This window comes from Sorex fumeus, unplaced genomic scaffold (genome assembly GCF_029834395.1).
Source record: "Sorex fumeus unplaced genomic scaffold, SorFum_2.1 ptg000122l, whole genome shotgun sequence".
Classification (NCBI taxonomy): domain Eukaryota; kingdom Metazoa; phylum Chordata; class Mammalia; order Eulipotyphla; family Soricidae; genus Sorex; species Sorex fumeus.
The window spans coordinates 13,100,982-13,122,345 of record NW_026606179.1 but is presented as its reverse complement, the minus strand read 5'-3'; the positions used below and the strand labels follow the sequence as shown (position 1 = coordinate 13,122,345).

Here is a 21,364-nt window from a genome sequence, read left to right as displayed (position 1 = left end):
GCCTCCTCCATTGGGGAGAGGAGGGGCAGAAGCCCAAAGTGGGGGCAGGGGGAAGCACCTTCCACCCGCCTCCCACTGGGCTCTAGATGCCATGAGGGTCAGAGACATCTGGTGATTTGCCACAGGCAATGGCACATGGCAGTGGTCTGGAGTGTGCAACCTGTCCACGGTTCACCCATCATGTGACAAGAAGGGGAAAGCCAGTGGGGGAGATGGGAGGTGAAGTGAGGGAGCCTGTGCAGTGAGGTGGTGAATGCCGTGGTGACCGCAAGAGGACCTGCTTGGTCACAGGCACCAAAGGATATCATGCATGTAGGGGCAGTTCTCGGCCCTGGCGCAGAAGCCCGTGATGTAGAACTTGCACAGCTCCCGCTTCTTTGGTAGCTCGATATCGTGACTAAAGTTACAGTGGTCACCCTGAAAGAAAAGCAGAGATGAGAGTTGGAGGATCAGGGGGCCTTGGTGGGCTGGTGGAAAGTCAGGCACTGCACCTTCCCTCGGAAGAGCAGCAGTGAGGGGGCAGGCCACCAATGGCTCCCGAGACCCCCACAGTGGCCCTCAGTGGCTCGAGACCCGCCCTGAGTGGCCCCCCGGCTCTGGCTCCCCACCCGGCTTTTCCCTCCCAACTTGCTGCTCATCCCAAGCATCTTGAGCCCTGGTACAGCCCTGCTGTGCCCGGAAATGTGTCCTGCTGAGACGATGCCAAGGCCCCCACCACCCCCCAGCAAAGCTGGTCAAGGAACTGAGGACAAAAGCTCCCAGAGAGAACCACACTGCCTGAATTTGTTTTCAAAAGCCCCTGTGGAGGTTGGGAAGATGTACGAGAGGACCAGGTATGGTCCCCAGGCTCTGAATAAACAAACAAGGTTCAAGGCCTATGAACTGACTGAAAATTTTCAGGAAACAAACAAAAAGTTCAGGCCGGAGACAAAGTAGAGGAGGCAGGGTGGGGGCACAGCATGTGGCTGACCCAGGCTGGAGCCCTGGCCTCACATATGTCCCCCAATCTCCAGCAGGAGTGATCTCTAGGCACAGAGCCAGAAGTAAGTCCTGAGCATCACCAGGTGTGCTCCCCTAAGGGAAAAAAAAATCCCCCCAAATCAGGCAGGAGAGAGCTCAGTGAGCTGAGCACTGGGGTCTGGGCACTAGTCCAGCAGGGGTGGTGTTTGCTTGTACACAGCCAACTGAATTCCATGAGTTCCACCCCTGGAATCTCCAGGAGTGATTCTTGAGCACAGAGCCAGGAATAAGCCTGAGCACCACCAGGTTGGCCCCCAAAACCAAATAATCAATAAATAAATTTAAGAAAAGGGTGCTGAGGGGCTAGCGCAATAGGACAGTCAGTTGAGTGTTTGCCTTGCATGTGGCCAACTGGTTTGATTCAAGGTATCCCATATGGTCGTGTGTGTGTGTGTGTGTGTGTGTGTGTGTCCCGTGCACCACAGGGAGTAGTTCCGGAGTGCAGAGTCAGGGGTAACTCCTGAGCATTGCTGGGCTGAGCATTGCTGGGTGTGATTTTATTAAAAAGCTAAAATAATAAAATAAAAATACTGAGCACAGGTTTCACATGCAGGAAGCCTGGGCTGAGTCCCTTCACTGTGTGATCGCCAAGACACCGAAAGTGACCCCTGCATAGCGAGTGATAAGGAGCTCCTGCTTGCTGGCCTGGGATGTGCCCACGGACCTGGCACACACTCCACCACTTACCCATGTGCACCGCCCTTCCACGAAGTACTTGCAGATGACTTTGCCCTTCTTGTCGGACTGCTGGTGGGGCTTGTCGTGGTCACTCCTCCGGTAGCTTCCACCATCCTGTGAAGGTCACGAAATGTGTTGACGAAAGGGGAAGGGGCAGGGGATGTCAGCAGCAGCAGCAAGGCCCAGGGGAGCTGAGTGGGGGGGTCCGGGGGGGGGGGGGAGCTGGGAAGGAGAGAGGGGAACAGACTCACGCCCATGTCCTCGTCGTAGAAGTCCTCGTCATCGTTCACGCCACCCTTGTTCAGCCCACCACGGCTTCCACCTCGGCCCCGGCCCCGGCCCATCCCTTTCCCTCGGCCTCGGGAACCCCGGCCCCGGCCCCGGCTCAGACCTGCAGAGAGACAGGCTGAGGTCAGCACAGGCGGGGTCAGCAGAGATGCCCCCCACAGGCCTGCCCACGCTCCCTGCCCACCTCGGCCTCGGCCATCCTTGGACCGGCGGTATTGGTTCAGCTCCTTGGAATATTCATCGTAATCCTCGTCTCCCATAGGCTCCTCGCCCTCGCCGTACTGGGATCCCAGGAAGGAAGAAGCAGTCAAGCATAACCAAGGGCCCAGGGGAGGTGGCCCAGGCATGCAGGGCAGGGCACCCCCTCGCACACAGCACTCCGACAGGGGGCAGGGGGAGGAAGGGCTCTAAGCTCCTCTGAACCCAGCGAGCATCCCTCTGTCCCGAGTGCAGAGTTGGCGCGGCACCCCAGGATCAACCCCAGATGAGACCGCCCCACACAGAGAGCAGGTTCCCATGTACACCAGACCCAGCCCCCACCTCCAACCCTCCCCCACTTCTCCTGTGGCCCCTTCCACCCCTGCTGGGTGTGGCCACAGACCCTCACCTCCATCTCTTCCTCGTAGAAGTCCTCCTCATCCTCCGCATGGTCGCCGCCCACAGAGCCCCGGCCTCGGCCTCGACTGCCCCTGCCCATGCCTCGGCCTCGAGACCCTCCTCGGCTTCCTCGGCCCCGGTAGCCCCTGCCCCGGCCTCGACTGCCTGTGTCGGAATGTGGAAAGCGAGTAAGCCTCCAGGAGCATCAGCAACAGACCCACACAAACCACTGCCTCCCCGCCGGGTCAGCCCTGCTGACCTCCTCCAGGAAGTCTTCCCTGCCGCTCTGGGCACCCTATTAGTCCCCCAAGTCCTTGGGATGGGAGTGAGAAAGTAGCCAGGACACAAGCCTGCACCCCTCACTGCATGCTGAGAGCAGCTGCCCTCTGCTGGGGCCCCTGCAAGGCTGAGTGATGGGTGGGAGTGGACAGAAAGGGGATTCTGAGTGAACTCTTAACTGCAGGTTGGGATAAAATGCTAATCACTGCTCCGTTCACTTGGGAAACACCAGCGTCCACGCAGCCCACAATGTATTTCTCCTGATGGTGCTGGCCTACACACTTCTGCAGAGCAACCAGAGGGGACAGGGCCAGGAGGGGACCAGACTACGATGGTCCAACCCTGGCAGTGTGTATGGTCCCCTTGTCCTCAGAAAGTACAAACAAGCAGTGATCTGAGGGCCACTGACAGAGCAGGAGGCCCAGGCTAGGTCCCTGGCCCTGCACCACATGGAGATCCCCGAGCACAGGGCCAGGAGTCGCCTCCAGCAGCAGTATGCCCCCCCAGAACAACACAGGGTTGAAGCCATAGTGCAGCAGGGAGAGCGCTTGCCTTCTACGTAGCTGACCAGGTTCGATCCCTGGCATCCCATATGGCCCCCAAGCCTGCTAAGAGTGATTCCTGAATGCAGAGCCAGGAGGAAGCCCTGAGCATCCCTGGGCATGGCTCACAAACAAACAAATAATAAAAAGGGAATGTTAAATAAATAATTGGCTACTCAGAACAAGTGGGGCCTCTGCCTAAGTAAACTGCGCATCTGGGAGGTTCTGGAAGCTGTCAGGGTCCAGGTAGTCTTTGGCAGGAAAAGGTCCGAAGAGGCTCACCAAGGCTGGGGATGCTGGGCTCCCCCATACCCTTCGGCTCAGCGGGACCGTGTTTCATGATCAGGTTCGGGAAGAGAGGCTGCTGAGGGTCGGGGGCAACCACTCCCTGATCTTCATCAATCTGTCAAGCAACCCTGCCTCCCAGTCGCCCCAGGGAGGACCCAGCGGTCACCTCGGCCCCGGCTGCTGCCCTCCTTGGAGCGCCGGTACTGGTTGAGCTCTTTGGTGAAGTCATCATAGTCATCCTTGCCCAGGTCTTCCTCTTCCTCGCCCTCGTACTCGCCGTACTGCTCATTCTCGTAGTCCTCATACATGCCGTAGCTCTTGCTGTCCATCTTGGAGTAGGCCTTCTTGGGCAGGGGGGTGGTGTGAGACGGTGGGTATTGCTGGTGGGACTGAGCAGGAAAGGAAGTGAGCCAGCACAGAACCTAGGCACCTGGTCCCCAAGCTCCCCAGAGCTCCTGCAGGCCCTGTGGGTTGACTCGGGGGACCAGGCCCCATGCCAGCAAGGCATAGGCCATTTGCCCAGAGGAAGCTTCCACAGAAAGCGCCCCTTTTCAAAAGAAAATGTGAGCAATGGCCTGCATGAGCCCTGACGTGTGGGCGGAGGAGATGAGGGTAGCTCCCGGATGGAGTGGCCAGCTGCTCCTCCATTAATCTCTTCCTGGGGTCTTGCAAGTCAATGGTCTTACTCGGCAACAGTTAGGGCGCTGGCCTTAGTACAACCTGGGCTGGCCACTTGCAAGGCCACTGCCCTGGCCACTGTGCTATCTCTCCAGGCCCTGGATAAGGAGGTCTTATCAAAACTAGAAAAAACGGGGCTGGAGTAATAGTACAGCAGGTAGGGCATTTGCCTTGCACACTGCCGACCTGGGTTCGATTCCCAAAATCCCATATATCCCCTGAGCACCGCCAGGAGTAATTCCTGAGTGCAGAGGCAGGAGTAACCCTTGTGCATCGCCAGGTGTGACCCAAAAAAAGAAAAGAAAAAAAAAAAACCACTGGAAAAAATGCGCTATTTGGTTCCTTATGGGGTTTGCTGGCGGGGAAAGTACACAAGCATAGTTTATGCCCTAGTTCTGTGATCTCCCTGGATACATATTTAACCTCAGATGCAATGACATTTCAGATAACCTGCATCCTTTCCCTCTCGTCAGGTGTTCCTGGAAGGTCACTTATTCACAGGGGGGAATGAACATCTGGAGTCCTGCCAAGGACTGGAAGGCATCTGCTCAGAGCAGCTCACTCTACAGGAGAGTCTCTAGCGTCAGTTTCCTGTGCCAGGACCCAGCCTTCATTGGGGACGCAGGTCACTCACCGATGTGTATGGGGGGCTGTACTCTCTGTATTTGCGGTGTCCCTTCTCACTGGGGCTGAAATCCGAGTCGTCCGAGAAGTCGGAGAAGTCATCGCTGGAGGAGGCGTGGCGCTGGGGGTGATGGGGGAGCTGTGAGCATGCTACAGGGGACCCCAGATGGGGCAGACCGTGCTGGAATGCGCCAGGAGGGCTCTGTGCTAACCTTCCCACCTAGGACCACGTGGTGGCAATGGAGCGTGAGCTCCGGAGTCTGAGATAATCCTCTCCCTGGGCAGAGGAAGCCCACACCGTGACAAGTGCCCACTGGTGGGGGTGGGGGCGCCTTCCGCATTCCTGGGGACCTACTTTGTGTTTGGATTTCCTCCTCTTCTTCGAGCGCCGCTTCTCCTTCTCCCGCTCTTTCTTCCGCTTGCGCTTCAGTCTCCGGTGAGACTTCTCCTCCTCCGAGTCGCTGTGGTGCTTCTCCCCCTTTTCCTTCCGGCTCCTCTCGGGGCCTCCGGAGGTGTCCTGCGTCTCCTCGGCCCCGTCATCCTCCAGCTCGCCTTCTTCCAACTCACCATCTTCCCTGTGAACAACCCAAAGCCCACATGACCCTGGCCCTCGAGATATCCGCAAGCTGGGAGTGGAGCCCGCGCACAACCTTGACAGGGGCTGGGGGAAGGTGGGGAGCCGCTGCTCCTGTCCCCTCCCCAGCACCCCTGGGGTCTGTTTGCTTTCCCAGGCAAGTGCAGGACCAGCCCCTGGCCAGCATTCCCTGGAGCTCCCAGGCTCTGAGCTAGAGATAAGTGTCCCATGTGCCTCATGCCGCAGTAAGGGTGGTTACCCGGGCAGAAGCCTGCCCGGGTACTGTGCTCAGTACTTCAGTGACACTCATATAAGTACCCGTCCCCCAAAGGGCATGAGGCCCCAGCCGTGGGGAGGGGTCTTCTGCACCGCGAGGGCAGATGTGCAGGACAGATGTGTCCTGTGGGGGTGTGGGGCACCCTCCACAGAATGCCATGCACAGACTCTCCGTGCTCAGACCCCTGAATGGCGCAGGGTCCAGCCCACCTGTGAACCCCCGAGCTCTGGGCCGGAAACAGGAGGGCCGTGTGGAGAAAGGGTCTACATGGCCCTCATCTGTGTTGGCCCTTGCTGCCCTGCTAAGTGACCTCACCTCCACATGCCATCCGGCCACCACCCTCCATACTTCCTGACTAAAGAGATCCCTCAGGCCCCCCAGTCCCCAGAGAGGGAACATTGCTGCCCACAGGAGCATAGTGGCACCAGGAACCTGGAGGGGAGGGGAGGGGCGTGAGGTCAGGGAGGAAGACACTGGCAAAAGAATCCAGCCAGTGAGCCAAACCCAGAGACACAGTCCTCACAGGTGCACGAGCTGGTTTCAGGCAGAAAATGAGGAGCCGCAGCAACGATAGGGGGAAGGTGCTGGCCTTGTGTAGCTGGATTCAAGGTCTAGCACCACAGGTGGCCCCTGAGCCCTGGGCACAGCTGCGTACAGACCAAAAATTAAAAAATAAGAAAAAGCAGCAAAACAATGTAAATACTTTTCAAGGCTCAAAGAGTTCCTCCCTGCAGTGACTGGGAAGCCAGCAGAAAGGGGCTCAGGAGAGGAAGAGGCCACAAGAGCAGGTGGAGATCCCAGGGCCCAAGACTCCAGGCTCAGGGGTTCTGGGCTGCCAGACTGGGGGATGCTCACTCGGGCTGGCTCCTGCCCCAAGCATGCCTGTAACTCCCTCACTCCCACTGTCTGCCCTAGGGCTGGGCCACCACGTCAAGAAGGCTTTCAAGAGGGCCCTTTCTGCGAACCCTCATTTCCCATTCAACCGGGTCAGGGACCAAGGGGCCTGTCCCCACAGCTGTCCCCGAAGAGGTCACAGACGGCACACAATGCAGGACACAGGACTCTGGTGTTTAGGAGGAAACAATGCAGAGAGGCAGCTGGTGCCCACATGGCATAGGGGTCTGGGTAAGCCAGTGGGCTAGCCTGGGCTGGCTCGCCAGGAAGTCAAGTGGGAAGAAAGAGGCATTCCCGACATGTGAGGCAGCCTCTGGGGTGGCAGAGAAGCGCATACAGCGCTCACCCAACTGGGGAAACTGGTGTGGCCGGCTCCGAAGCAGCTGTGTCTCAAGGAGGCCGGCATCCCATGACCTGGAGAGATGCAGAAAGAGGTCCCAGGTGGGCATACGCCGAGCCACGCTGCCAGAGCGACCCCAGATTGGGGGGAAGGAGGAGGCCAGGTCACAGGCACCATGGAGCAAAGAGGAGGGGGTGTGAGGAGGTTGGGGTTCCCTTCTGGAACCCGGATAAGCCTGCCTGAGCAGAGCCCCACCAGCACTGACCCTTTAGACACTAGGCATTTAAGGAGAGCGAATGCAGGGAAAAGCTAGAGATGAACTAGGTTCCTGCCTGCAGACGGGCCACAGGTGCCTCGGGGCTGCCTGCCACCAAGCGTCTGGAGAAAGACTACAAATTCCCAGCAGCGCCATCCCTGGGGAGCTCTGGGGCTTGGCCAGGGCAGCTGTGCCAGCTGGCCACATCCTGACATGCCTTCAGTGCTCGGCTCACAGGGGCCCCCTGGCATCAGCTCCTCTACTTCTTGGCCTTGCCATCCAAAGGCTCCAGAGGGTCCAGGACACTCCAAAACCACTGCCCTCACCTGAGCTCCAGAGGTGGGACGGGAGAGGGACGCCGGCTAGGGAGGAGGCTAACAGCTCCAGGTGGGAAACCCACAGCTTATCACAGGAGACAGAAGACTGGCAACTTTGTTTCCCCATACTGAGCCCCCTTCCTCCAGCCTGGCTGTATGATTTCTGGCAGCAGCTGGGGGTGGGCAAGGGCCCTGAGGGCCGGGCCAGGCAACATCAAGGCAGCTCCACTGAGCCGTAGTCACTGTGCACCACAGGCTGCTGGCACGATTAAGAGTGTCACCCCACCCACCAAGAAAAGTAACCGTTTCTATCTCCCCTGACCAAACCCTCTTGAGACAAGGGCAGAAGCCAGTGGGCTCTGCAGGAGCAGTGGAGATCTATGCTCAGAATCATACACACCACAACATCCCCCCCCACCCCGCCCAGGGACAGTTATCCGGCACAGAGGCCTCCACGGGCAGAACTGGGGGCTCCTTCCTACTGGCTGGGCTAGATGCCTCCTCTAAAGTCTGCCTCCTGGACCAATGCCACAGGGTACACACTAGACCAGGGGATCCATCACTTGGACTGGGCCAAGAAATGTCCCAGGGAAAGGAATCTCCAGTTTCAGGTCAGAGAAACAGTATAGTGGGTAGGGCCTTGCATGCAGCTGACCCTGGTGCAATGCCTGGCACAGCATGGGGTCCCCTGAGCACCACCAGGCATGACTCCAAAGTACACTGGGTGTAACAAACAAACAAACAAAAACTAAACAGAAGAAAAAAGCAAGAAATCTCATGTTTTAGAATAAGGGGCCTTATCCTCTGCCACTTGGAGTATGAGACTGTGTTCAGCAGAACTCTCCCTCTTCCCTAACCTCTGCTCTTGGTGGAAGGAATCTGGTCTTGGTTTTCCCATCCACGGAACAGGGTAACCATGGCCCCTACCTCGGGACAGCAGGGGGGGAGGCAAGAAATCAAGGAACTGACAGATGCAGGAGCAAGCACAAGTACCAAATACCAGCTAAAAGAAGCTAACCCAGGGCCCGAGAGTACAGCAGGGAGGGCACATGCCTTGAACATGGCTGACCCAGGTTCGATCCCCAGCACCCCACAGGGTTCCCCACACCAGCCAGGAGTGATACCCTAGCGTGCAGAGCCAGGAGTAAGCCCTGAGCACTACCGGGTGTGACCCAAAACCAAAACAAACCAACCAAAAATTCTTTCAAATAAATAAAACCCTTACGTCACACACAGAGCATGCCCGCTAGAATATTCACTAGGCAGTGTTTGCTCAGAGAGCCACAGCAAATGCCCCTCGGGACTGGAGGAGCACTGCTACATGCACGTCTCTGGACCTGAGAGGTCACCGTCCTCTCCCCACAAAGCCTGCTGTCAAATGGAACAAGCGATCAACATCGCCCCTTCCTTAGCTGACTCTTGGCGGCACCGGAAGCCAGGGAACCATGTCAGGAGAGCGGACAGTCTGGACACAAATGAGACATGGCAAGTCCAGAATCCTTTAGACACGCCTTCAGGGGAAGGTCCCCACGGCCAGGGTTTGGGGCTCTACCTGGCTGAGATGGAGACACACCCTAGAGAGAGGGAAAGGGAAATGAAGAGGGAGGGGGAATGGAAGGAGAGGAGAGGAGAGAGAGAAAGAGAGAAAAGAAAGGCAGAAAACAATAACAAAGATGCAATCTCCTGGGCACAGTGGCTGTTACCTGAAGACCATGAGTGCCCTTGACAAGAGGCGTTTAGGTTAATGTGAAGGTCGGGGTTAGGATCATTAACTGCCCAAACTTTCAACAAATGGCCTGGGTAGGCTCTGAATGACCCATTAACTAGGGACAAAATTATAAAAATTACAAGGTGGCTCCGCCTCTTCAAATGTTTAACCACCCGCCTAAACGCAGGTGTCCAGGCTCCCCAGTGCCAGCCCTGTGGGCTGGCCGGGCACCAGGCACCACAGCCTTGAGTCCTGCTTTTCGCGGCTCGGGCTCCACTTGAAGAGGCCCCCCCAAGACCGTCCCTCAATTTAGGACGTAGCTGCCACAGTCCCAGGGGTGGGGTGGCCCTCACTGAGGGATTTTCAGAGGCAGGAAGTTCTTGAAATAACCCCTTGGGCCTTGCACATGCTTTTCAGTGTCCATACTACCATGGTTCATTGACCAGAGAGCACGAGCAGATGCGCCCCGGGTCACCCTGGCCCTCAACATTCTCAGGGCTGCTCACAGCCAGGCTCTGTGACATCACCATCACTATGGCCACGTGCCCACCCTGGCCCCCAGCCAAGGAGACAGCACCAACCAGTCACGCAAGAAGCAAAGCCAGACGCCCAGCGCCCCTCAGTCCTCTCTGTGCCAGAGATCAGACCCAGATCCAAACCTGTCAGACGTTGGCCGCGGGAAGATGGGAGAGATCGGAGCTGCCTGAGATATGGAGGAACTGGTAATCTTGTCAGGCCCAACAGGCCACTGAGGTGATGCTTTTTACAAGAACTCCTAAGCTGGAGGGGTTCCTTCCTACTGAATGAAATGAGCTAATGGCTGGGGTTTGCTTCAATAAGAGTGGAGGGAACAGGGAGATGGTCCAATAGTCTGAAGGGCTGGGATGCAAACTCTGCACTCAGGAACCCCAGGTTCAATCCCTAGTATCTGCTTGTTCCTCCCAAGCATCACCGGGTGTAGCCAAACCTTCCCCATACCCCCTCAAAAAAAAAAAAAAAAAGGGAAAGGAGACACCCTGTGTGCCACCTGCTGAGAAGGCAGGACAGAGTCAAGGTCTAAGAAGTGACCTTCCAGATGGGAGGGAGCACAGAGTCCTTGCACGAACTCTGTTGCCCCTAGCCCAGTGCCTGGTACCACACACGGTCCCAGAAGCCCCGCCAGGAGGGGACCAAAGCCACTCCGACCCCCTACCGAGAAGTGAACCTGCCAGGCCAGGAGGTGGCTCCGTGGCTCAAGCACCTGCTAGCGAGTGTGACCTCACATCTGATTCCCAGTGCCGGGCAGAGGTGCCCGGTGTGGTTCTGGCCTGACTGCAATCTGTGAGCCCCTGACACTGAAGGAAGTGACCCTGCGAGTACTGCTGCCAGGAACGTGACCCCAGTGGAGCCTGAGTCTCAAGCAAACACAACTTCAGGGCCACATCCCCCTGCCCTGCGAGGCTGGATGTCAGAGCCCAGACCCACGCCCTTGCCCAGCTTCAACCTGAGGGACGAGAAGGTGAGGAGGTGGTTTCCCAACGGTGAGGTACAGAGGGGTGGGCCCTGCACACCACCCTCACCAGGCCTGACCTCTGCAGGGGAATCGAAGGCATCTCAGAGGCCCAAGAGCAGCAAGAAATCTTCATTCCTAATATCTCCCACCTGGCAACGCCCTGCTGAGCGCTTCCGCCTCCTCAGCTCACTGCAACACCCCCATCCTGCAGTGCAGGGATCTACCAGCACCTCCATTTGGCACACAAGCAAACCGAGGCTGGGGACTGGAGGAATTCCCCCAAAGCAGGAAACCGCAGGGCTGAAACCCGAGATCTGGCCGCTGGCCAGCGCGCCATCACTGCGCACACTGGCAAAGACACACACCCTAAGAAATTATCTAAAGAATAATTTACTCAATAGGCCAACGGGCAAAACAACCGCCGCCCTGAAACGTCTCACTGAGCAAGGGAAGGAACACATTAAGTCTTAAGAAGACATGAAACACTGTTCCAAGATATGACTAAGTGAGGTATCAAGACAGCAGGCAAGTTCCCTGAATACTCTGCCCTGGTTTCAGCCCCAGCACGGAGGCAGCGGCAGAGTCTCAAGCTGGGTGAAATTCTCCAGATAATTCACCGAGATCATTAAAACGAGTACTTAACCTGGCCCAGAAAAATAGTCAAGAGTTTCCACAGGCAAAGACACAAAGCCAGTATAGTCCTCCAGTAATCAAACAACGGCAGAGGCATTCAAAATGTGACCAGAGACAGAGTTTAGGAGAAAGAATCCTAGCTAAGGTGAAGAGCAAGCAAGGAGACTCCAAGTGCAGAAAAGGCCCCTAATGCCCACACACAGCCTTTGTAGGCAGCTTCAAACAAGCCAGTCACCTGACCCCCCAGGGCCCTGGACAAGATACAGATGCCACCTCCTCTTCCTGAGGAGCTAGTTATACCCCCTCCCACTGGATCTGCAAACTGATGTTCGTGATAAATGGGGTTCCTCCCATTTATCTGCCCTGAACCTGCATCCGGCCAGCAGCTGCCTCATCCCAGGTGGCGAAGAGCGACTCTCACCCAAGGATAGCCAGTTTCTCCTACTCCAGGAAAGAAAAGAAAATCTAATTGCACACCTTGTAAAGACTTGTAAGACTCCGTGTTCTTGATTTCCTCTGAAGGAATCAATTTGGCCTCACACAATGTACGTTCAACCAAGACAAATAATCCTTTCCATTTTGGGGGGCACTTGGGGGTGCTGGGTAGCCAGGGATGGAATCCAGGGCTCCAACTCTTTCAGCTGTCTTCCCAGCCCTAATCACCTCCTCTTAAGAGTCTGGGAAGGGCAGAGTGATAGCACAGAAGGCAGACCATTTGCCTTGCAAGGGGTCAACCTGGATGTGATTCCCCAGAACCCCATATGATCCTCTGAGCCCTGCCAGGAGTGATCCTTGAATCTAGAGCTGAGAGTAAGCCCTGAACACCACTGGCTGTGGCCCCCCAAAATAAAAAAGATAAAAAACAAAGAGACTGAACTAGAGAGATGGGATGGCAGGTGGTAATGGCTTACTTGACATGCTACTGACTGGTTTTGATCCCCAGCCTACACATATAACCTCTGAGCACCTCCAGATTGACCCCTCGAGCACTGAGCACCTCCAGATTGACCCCTCGAGCACTGAGCACCATTGGTGTGACCCAGAAACAGAGAGATAAAGAAACTAGTAGGACTCTTAAATTTTCTCGCTAATCCTGGTAAAGAATAGTACAGTGGGCAGAGCACTTGTCTGATTTCTGAATGTAGAGCCAGCCAGGAGTAACTACTGAGCATCACCAGGTGCGGCCCCAAAACCAAAACCAAACTAAGCAAATATTCTTGTTAATAATACACCAATTAAGGGGTGAGAGTGATAGTATAGTGGGCTAGGCATTTGTCTTACTCGCAGCCAGCCTGGGTTTGATCCCCAGCACCCCACAGGGTCCCTTGAGCCCAGCAGGAGTGATCCCTGAAGCACAGAGCCAGAAGCAACCTGGAGTATTTGCACCTGAGCACTGACCCAAAAAAACAAAACAAAAGAAACAAACAAAAAAACCCAACAGTTTCTCAACAACTGCAGTGATCTATACACAGCTACTTGCTGATTTCCAGCCAACCATGGGTTACTGGAGAGCCGAGCAGAGGCTGGCAGTCGCCCCAACATTCCACCAGCCCAGTACTAGCCTCCACTGACCACAGCATCCTTGCCCACTTCACCCCAGCAGACATCAGTTTTCCTCAACCTGGTACAAAAAACCCTGACGGGGTCCCTGTGGGGGGTCACCACTGACTAATGTCCACCTGGTGTCTATCACAGCTTCCTGGATGAGCAGCAAGAGCCCATGCATGACTGAGCGGCTACCAGTCAGCCCCTCCCAGGATGTGGGATCCATGACTGTGCCCACCTCACAACCCAGAGGCTGCCCTGTAATGGGGACTGCTCTGGTGCCCGAGCACTGGCAGGGCCTGGCATCCTGAGGAAACCCAAGCCCTGGTGTCTGTTAGGAAAATGAGGAGGGCACTAATCCAAGCCACCTGCAACGGAAATTTAGCCAAGTGACACTAAGTGCCAGGGGCAAGGCCAGAGCGAGGATGCGGAGGCTTTGACCCACTTCCACATGGAGCCTTGGGAAGTCCCTGGTTCCTCCAGTCACTGGAAATCCATTCCTTCAAGCAACAGCATCGTGAAAGGTCACATGGAACACAGGGATGATAGAGCCTCTACAGGCTGAGCCTTGGGGCACTCTTGCGAGCCCAACCCCGCACACTAAATCCTTGTTCTCCGTCCTGGCTTCTGCATCTTTTCCTAAAAGACAAATCACTAAGTGGCTTCACAGCCCACTCAGGGCTGCCCACTGCAGCCTGGAAACCCCACCAGTTCCACGAGGCCTATTGCCACTGGGACTGGAGCTTTCAGCAGTCTGGAGCTGTGACCTGGACAAGTGACTTCACTGACCCTTTCTCAGTGCTGTGCCTGAGGTATTGCAAATACACGTAAGCACAGAATACACAGGTCCCTAACAGGTCATCTCTGATCTTCAAGTGACAAGGCCCAAGGGCACTGTCCCACCTTTGGGAAGACCAGGACACTGAGTGGGGTCCGCAGCTAACTCAATGGGTCCCCTGCCCCTCCCCCAGGGAGCAGCTACAGTTCTGCAGCCTGCCAGGGGGCTCGGGGGACCTAATGGTTCTGAGGTTTATGATTTCTGAGCCCAAGAACCAGGCGCTCAGCAAGCTGTTGAGCCCGGGTTTTCGGGCTGGCTCTGCCTGTCACCTGCCCACTTGGCCAGACCTCACAATTCTTTCTTTCCCCAGAGCCTCATGCGCACAAGTGCTCACCACCAGGCCACAGCCCAGCCCCCGCTCCGGCCCTTTGGTTCACCAAGAAGGACCGATTTTGTGACCAGCGGGCAGCAGTCAGACCCACAAAGGCCATCTGAGCCCTGGTACAGGCAGTGCCAGTCCCTGCTCCGCTCTCTAAATAAAATGCTGCGGGGAGAGAGGTTCCTCACGCTCAGAAAACTTCCCTGCTCCAACCAAAGCAAGGGACAGCCAGGCTACTGGAAGAACAAAACCCAAACTGACTCAGCCAAATTCCCAGAGGGCTAGGTGCGGCCGGCAGGCAGGCAGGCAGCTGGGACCTTTACTCTCGGGTTAAAGGACCTGCTCCCAGGGAGGGAGGGGTGGCAGAACTAGTCAGCAGGCAATGAAGGACTCTGCTTTGTCCCAATTCTCAAGAGGCCTAGCAGGACTGAAGCACTGAGTCATCCTAATTGCAAAAGGCAGCCGGGACAGGACGGGAGGCCACTGGCATGCCTGTGCTAGCTTCTCTAATCAGAGCTCTGAGCAAACAAGAACCATGGCCCTAAAATGGCTTCCTGTCCTCACAAGCCTGGGAAGGGGGGGGCGCCTGGTGCTGACACAGACGAAAGGAAGTTTCTGACTTCCGGCAGGAACCCCAGAAGTTCCTGCTTCTGTCTGTCCGGCAGACTGCAGGTTCTAGCTCAAATTTTTCTCTAGCAGAGTCAGTGGAGAGAAAAAAAACAAGATCCTCACAATGGTCACATAAGAGAGAAAAACAAGACCCCCTGACTGCCAAGCTTTCTGCAGGCACCCCTCGGAGCCTGGGAGCTGGCTTTCCCCAGCACACAAGGCAGCAGAGCCCACCCCAAGCAGGCTGGTCAGCCCTCAAAGCCTTCATCTCCTGTCCCAGGTCCAATGTTCAACAGCGCTTGCTGCTGGCCTAGCAGAGCTGAGTCACCAGCTGACACAGACGCAAAGTGACCAAAACAAGACAAATCCCCCATTCAGGACATTTCGGCCAAGAGAAACAAACAATACTTCGAAAATATCCTGTGTTCTGCTAGAGGTGGTGTTGGGAGTGGGGGGGCGGGAACAAAACATTCCAAGAGCAAGGCACCATCACAGTTTCGTTTTTGGCATCCAGCAGCCCAGGGCTTCCTGCTGAAGCCACAGTGGAAGCTGGTCGAGGGCTTTCCAGCAGGCACCATCACCAAGTACCAAAAGAGACAGACCAATTCTCTGGGCAGTTCAGGCTCCCCGCAATCTGTCTGACCTTTCTCAAATGAATGGTATCTGGCTCCTTGCAAACAGGCAGCTTTCCCACTCTTTGGGTTTTAATTGGGAAAACGTCCTGTGACCATTTATCCTGACACCATTCCCCCAGCCATGGAGCAGACAGACGGTGTCTGCAGGGCCTCGGGTTCAGCTGATTCAATAATAACTGACAACCAGGAATCCTCAAACCATCCTTTCCCACCTATTGTGTCAGGAGAGGTAGACCAAAGCCTGCCTCCTTTCAAAAGGAACATTTCACTTTACTATTTGCTAGAAATGCTTTTTCTTCAAATAGCCATATCCCAGAACCAGTCCCAGAACCAGGAGACTGAAACCAAGAGCAGGTCTCGAACTGTAATTGGAGCTGGAGCTTAAGTCTGATAGCAGCAGCAGCAGCAACAACAAAACCAGCAGAAATGACAATAAGGCAACCCTGAGGCAGTCACCTCTCCTGTCAGAAAAAAGATCTGGGAGAAGGAAAGGGAGGTAGACAGAACACTAAACCAGCTCAATAGGAAATGGTCTCCCAGCCACCACCTGACACACAAATTCCAAGTCAATCAACTGAAGACAACTAACTTGCCAGGTGGTCAACAGCTGGAAAAGCCTTCTTTTCCACAGGTGCAAAGCACCTGTCCCAGGCAGCAGGCCTTGCTGGTTCAGAAGCTCTAGAACATTCTCCAACAGCTAGCTCTCCCAGCTCATCCAGAAAGAAGATGCTAAACCTTCAGAGCAAATGAAAACCCTACCCTTTTGGAAGAAGAGGACACAAGTTAGAAAGCCTGGGGAAAGAAAGGAGGTGTATATATAAATATATATAAATATTACTGGGCCCGCTGGAGCAAATCGATGAACGACGGGGACAGTGACAGTGATATTTTTTAAGAGCCCATTCGAAGGGGATCAGGAATACAGGGGTCTAGGATCAGAATTTTCCAATTTCCTGGCACAATGGACTTGGATCCTACAGGGAGAATTTGCTTTCAGAATAGACCACTCCCCAGAAAAAATTAATATGGTAAAGAATTTAAGTGTTTAAGAGTTACAGTTAAATCAGGGATTCTAAGTGACACCCTTTTTTCATTTTTTTTGCAACATCCATTAATTTGAATTTTAACTAAGACTGGTACATCAGTTTCTTTTGGGGAGAAAGGCAGTACTGTGACATTTCAAAAACAAAGGCTACCAAAAGATAGTCTCACATAATTACTGGGACTTCTTGAATATGATGGTTGAAATGCCTTTGAGAAGGGGATAAAAAAAAAAAACACTATCAACCATTGCTTTGGTTCGCCCCCAAGAACTTTTTAAATGTTTGGGGGGAAATTTTCCAATTCAAGGAACAACTGCTAGAATTCCCTCTACAAAAGAAATTCCATTTCCTTAACATTTTATCTTAACAGTCCACTTAACAGCATTCTTCTAGAACTCAGTAGTCCTTAAAATTTGGAAGGTCCAACTGTTAGCATTCAGTCTCTGCTCTTGGCTCCCGGGGGAGGAATTTCAAAGGATGGGAAATAAATGCAATTCATATTTTGGCTGACCCTGCATACTGGACAATGTGTTCATAGTTTGTGCTTCAGACATTTTTTTGCAAGAACTGTACAGTGGACGTTTTTTTCCTCCCACAAACCTGTCACCTCTTTCAGGCAGTTAAGGGGTGTCCATACTAAAAGGAAGAACAAAACAGGTGGCCCCAACAGAATGGCAGTTTGCGTTTCTTCCCCTCTGTGTAAGTGAACTGTTTTTCCTTGGAAGGATGGAAAAAGAGAAGCAGCATCTTTGGGAGTGGAAAGTTTGCTGGGTGTTAAAAGTTGGCGCTAATAAAGGTGGACAATAGGCAAGATGGACCTTAGCGTGTTTTGTCTTTTTAACGGAAGAACTTATGCTTGTAAAACACATCAGAAGTGGTGTTTGGTTCTGCAAGTCATTTCTGTGGCTGTTTTTTCCTTGTTACGTGTTGGACAGGGGTGAGAGGGAAGGGGGGCGTACTGGGGGCTGGAGATAGTGTTCGCTCCTTTCCACCATGACTGGGCGTGTAACACGTTTGCATCAACTTTTCACGGTCAGGCATGTGCTTTCGAACAAAGGAGCAGTGGAGACAGGCAGAGGAGAATGCGGCTTGACACAGTTTACAGATTTGGTGCTTCGACAGTACTTTACAAATGACTTGCTTAATTTAAACGTCCATCACCATAAGAGACATTGAAGTAAAATGAGAAAATTGGATCTACTTGAACCACAATTTTTTCTTTCTCCTTTTTTTGGGGGGGGGGGAAGGGGAGGATGAAGGTAAGAGAAAGGAGCACTAACTTGAATGCAAGTATCAGAAACCAAGTTTTAGTAACCTTGTCTGCTACAAATGAAATTGAAGTATCCACTTTCTTCGAGACAAAGCAATCGGTTTGCCATGGGGAGAGGGATACCAAGGGCTTGAAAACACGGGTCATTTAAGGAGGTTTTTGTCATGTTACAGTAATACTTTTTTTTCCTTTGAGAAAACTGTGTACGTTCAATTAAACAAATTTTTTTAAACATCAACAGGATGTGCAAAGTCTAAAAGGGCTTAACAGGGTTTTAGAATCCTGATCTGAACATTCTCAAAGTCACTCTCTCAAGCATCACTTTGGTCTACAGGCGAGAGGCAGGCAGGCAGGAAGGGGACAAGAAGAGGGAGATAATTGAATTACTCAATAAAAGAGGCTACTTACCATCCCAACCCATTGTAAGACATACACTTCTGACATAAGAGAACTCCTCAGAGGTCGAATAAAGCGTGTAAGCACCTTTGAGTAAAGCACCTACCCCCAAGAGGGGCCCCGAAGCCCAACGTGGGCTGAGCGAACAGACCTTCGCTAATCTGTTTATTTCCTGGAACTGGAGTCGGGCTGCGATGGGCTGCGGGTCCCAGGACGATACATTTAATTAGAACAAAAAAAAAAAACACAAAAAAAAATATTGTAAAGGCTCACCAAACTGCGGCACTTGTGTCTTTGAGTATGGGTGGCATTTCTTTAAAAAGGCAAAGGAGGGTCTGTGGAGAAAGGGAGGGGCGGGGAGGGGGGGGAAGGGGCAGTGGAGCCTGGCAGGGGCGGGAGGGTGGTCGGGCCGCCCCCCAACGAGGTCGCAGCCGTCACCAGTCTGGCGCGTCCCGGTCCCCTCCCCTCCCCCACTCCCCCCCAGGACTGCTGCTGCGCCTCCAACCCGCTCCCAGGGTCACCTCGCCCCCCCAACGCTCCACCCGCATCACCCCCAAACCCTCTTCCTGCGAGAGCAGGGAAAACGGGGCCCCAACTTTACCCTCCACCGGACCCGGGCTGGGCCCTTTTATTACAAGGCTGGGGGGGGGACACGACCCACTTCGCACTTTCCTAGAGCCCTGGCGGGGGCCGCGGGCACTCCGTTTTGCCCCTTACCCCAGCACTCATTCGCTCCCCCGGAAGGGATGGCGCCCCATTTTAACCCGCCAGGAGGCAACCCCACCCCGCCCGTGAAAAAGGGGGGAATCCACTTTCCCTTCCAGAGCAGGGACACCAGGTCTCAGCCGCCCACCCCACCCCCACCAAAAAAATAATCGCATCACCTACTTACGAAAGGCGAGAGGACCCCTTTCCTTTAAGTAAACACATGGGGAAGGGGGGTCTCCCCAAAAGGGGAAGGGGCGTGCACCAGAGGCTAGATGCCCCCACGCCAATGTGACTAAGGGATAGCTAAGAAACACCGCCCGCGCCCCCCAAAAACGAGTGCCAGAGCTCTCTCTCCGGGACCCCCCACTGGAAGGATGGAGAAAGGCCTGGGCGAACCCCCTCTTCCTGCCTAAGCAAGCTCGGGGACCTCTCTAGGCAGGGCGGGGTGCGGCTCCCCCCAAGAGAAAGGATACTCGCCGGGGGGGGGGGGGCGGGCTGGGAGACCACCGACTCCGAACCCCCAGGAGCCGGGCTGCGCTTCGTTAGCCCCCCCACCCCCGTAAAAAGGGGGTCCGGGCGCCCCTCCCCCATCCCCTTCCCCAAAGCCAGGCGACGGGCGGCCGGGCCCGGGGCGGGCCCCGCTCCGGGCGCTCGGGGGGCAGCCGGGTCCCCCCGCGGGCCTCCGCAGCCCTCCCCCCCCCGCCCCGCCGGCGCCCCCTCCCCAGGGCGGGCAGGCGGGCGCGGGGGGTCCGGGGGGCGCCTCCTCACCTTCCCCTCAGCATGGCGCCCAAAAAAGACAGAGCGAGAGCGAGGGAGAGCGGGCGAGCGCCGCGAGGGGGGGGACACGCATGAGGCCGGGAGAGAAAGCAAGCGAGAAAGAGCGAGCGAGCGAGCGAGCGAGAGACACCCCCCGACCCCGCCCTTCCTCCTCCTCCTCCTCCTCCTCCTCCGCGGCCCGGCCCAACATGGCGGCCGCCTTCCTCCTCCTCCTCCTCCTCCTCCCCCCGGGGACGCCGCCCCGGCCGGGCCGGGGGCCTGACCTGTCGTCAGGGAGCGGGAGGCGGTGGTGGAGGAGGTGCGGGGCGGCCGGGCAGCCGTCGGGGGGACGCGGAGGAGGAGGCGAAGGCGTCGACGGCGGCGGCGGCGATGGCGGCGGCGGCGACTCTGATGGCGGCGGCGGGGGGGTCCCGGGCGCGGCCTCCATAGTTCCTTGGGGGGCGGGGGGAGGGGATGTTAATGCACGAAAAAGGACTGCTTGGGCGTGGCGGGCAGGGCACACTTGGGCTCCGACGGCCCCCGCGGAGGGACGGGGGTGCCACGGGTAGATGTGATCTAGTTTTTTTCTCTTTTTTCGGGTTCGGATCACCTCTGCGCCGACCTCCGCGTCGCTGGCGCGGCCTCCGCCGGCCGCTCACCGCCTTGGCGCTCTCCGCAGCCCGCCCCCGGCCGGGGGGCTCCCTCGCTCACGGGCGCGGGGCCCTCATCGGGGCCCAGAGGCCGCACACGCACCCCGCAACACGCACACACACACACCCCCGCGGGAGTGCGGGCGGGAGACCCGGGGGGGCGGGCACGGACACTGGTGGGTTGGTCGGGTGTGATTAGCGCGGGCCGCGCGCGGTGGAGCAAGCGAGGGGGAAGGGGAAAGAGAAGCGCGAGCGAGGAGGGGAGGGGAGGCGGGGGTTAAATCAAAATGGAAAAGGGGGTAGTAAATAAATAAAAGAGGATTTTTTTCGGAAGAGGAAAACGGGGCCGCAGAGTCGGCCCGACAGTCTGGTCTGGCCGCCCCGAAGTGCCCCCGGCTCGCCCGGCCCCCGCCGCAGTCAGAAATTCACACAAAATGGCGGCCCGAGCCGGACGAGCCTGCCGGGCCGAGGCGGGAGGCCGGCCGAGGTGGGAGGGGGAACGGGGGGCGGGGCGGTGTGCATCACGTGACGCGGAGCTCGGTCTTTGGCGGAAAGAACCGAGCTCCCGGGTGAGGCCGAGAGGCGTGGCGGAAAAGGCCGAGGAGAGCCGAGCGGACCGACGGGGCGGGGTCTGGGGGAGCCGGAAAGAAACGAAGCGGGGCGGTGGGCGGGGCTAGAGACGCTGGGGGCAGTGGGGGGGGGAGACCGGAAATAGCCGAAGCCGTTCGGGTCTAGGGGGAAAATAAATAAATAAATAAATAAATAAATAAATAAAAGAAAACCTACAAGGCACCGGCGTCCGTCCAGAAGGGGCCGAGGGCAGCGTCGGGGGGTGGAGGACAGGAGGCGGAAATAGTCGATAGAGGCCAGGCGAGGATAAAGTAGGGACTTTGGTGGCAGGAGCACAAGGGCGGAGCTAAAGAGATTAATTTAGAGCCCTGTGGACTGGGAGGAATTCGCCCCGGAAGCTGGAGGACAGAGCCCCAAAAGTGCTAACTGCAAAAGAAAGAGGACGGAAAGAACCCAGAGTGTCAGATGCGAGCAGGGGAGGGAAGGAGTTTGGGCTGCGAAGAGGAAATAGAACCGAAAGCCGGAGGCAGGGAACCTTGT

At 56.0% G+C, this 21,364-nt stretch overlaps 1 protein-coding gene across 1 annotated transcript in view; it reads right to left on the bottom strand.

The window, feature by feature from the left end:
- The window catches only part of ZC3H4 (zinc finger CCCH-type containing 4), a 31,600-nt gene extending 11,216 nt beyond the window's left edge, over positions 1-20,384 (bottom strand). Inside the window, exons 1-10 of the mRNA XM_056135547.1 lie at positions 20,215-20,384; positions 19,889-20,057; positions 5,350-5,569; positions 5,005-5,115; positions 3,859-4,081; positions 2,594-2,748; positions 2,171-2,267; positions 1,950-2,089; positions 1,708-1,812; positions 306-417 (exon numbers count right to left, since the gene is read on the bottom strand). Coding sequence (XP_055991522.1) covers positions 306-417; positions 1,708-1,812; positions 1,950-2,089; positions 2,171-2,267; positions 2,594-2,748; positions 3,859-4,081; positions 5,005-5,115; positions 5,350-5,569; positions 19,889-20,052 — 1,327 coding nt within the window. The 5' untranslated portion in view covers positions 20,053-20,057; positions 20,215-20,384. The remainder of the gene's footprint in view (positions 1-305; positions 418-1,707; positions 1,813-1,949; positions 2,090-2,170; positions 2,268-2,593; positions 2,749-3,858; positions 4,082-5,004; positions 5,116-5,349; positions 5,570-19,888; positions 20,058-20,214) is intronic.
- Positions 20,385-21,364: the final 980 nt, after the last annotated feature.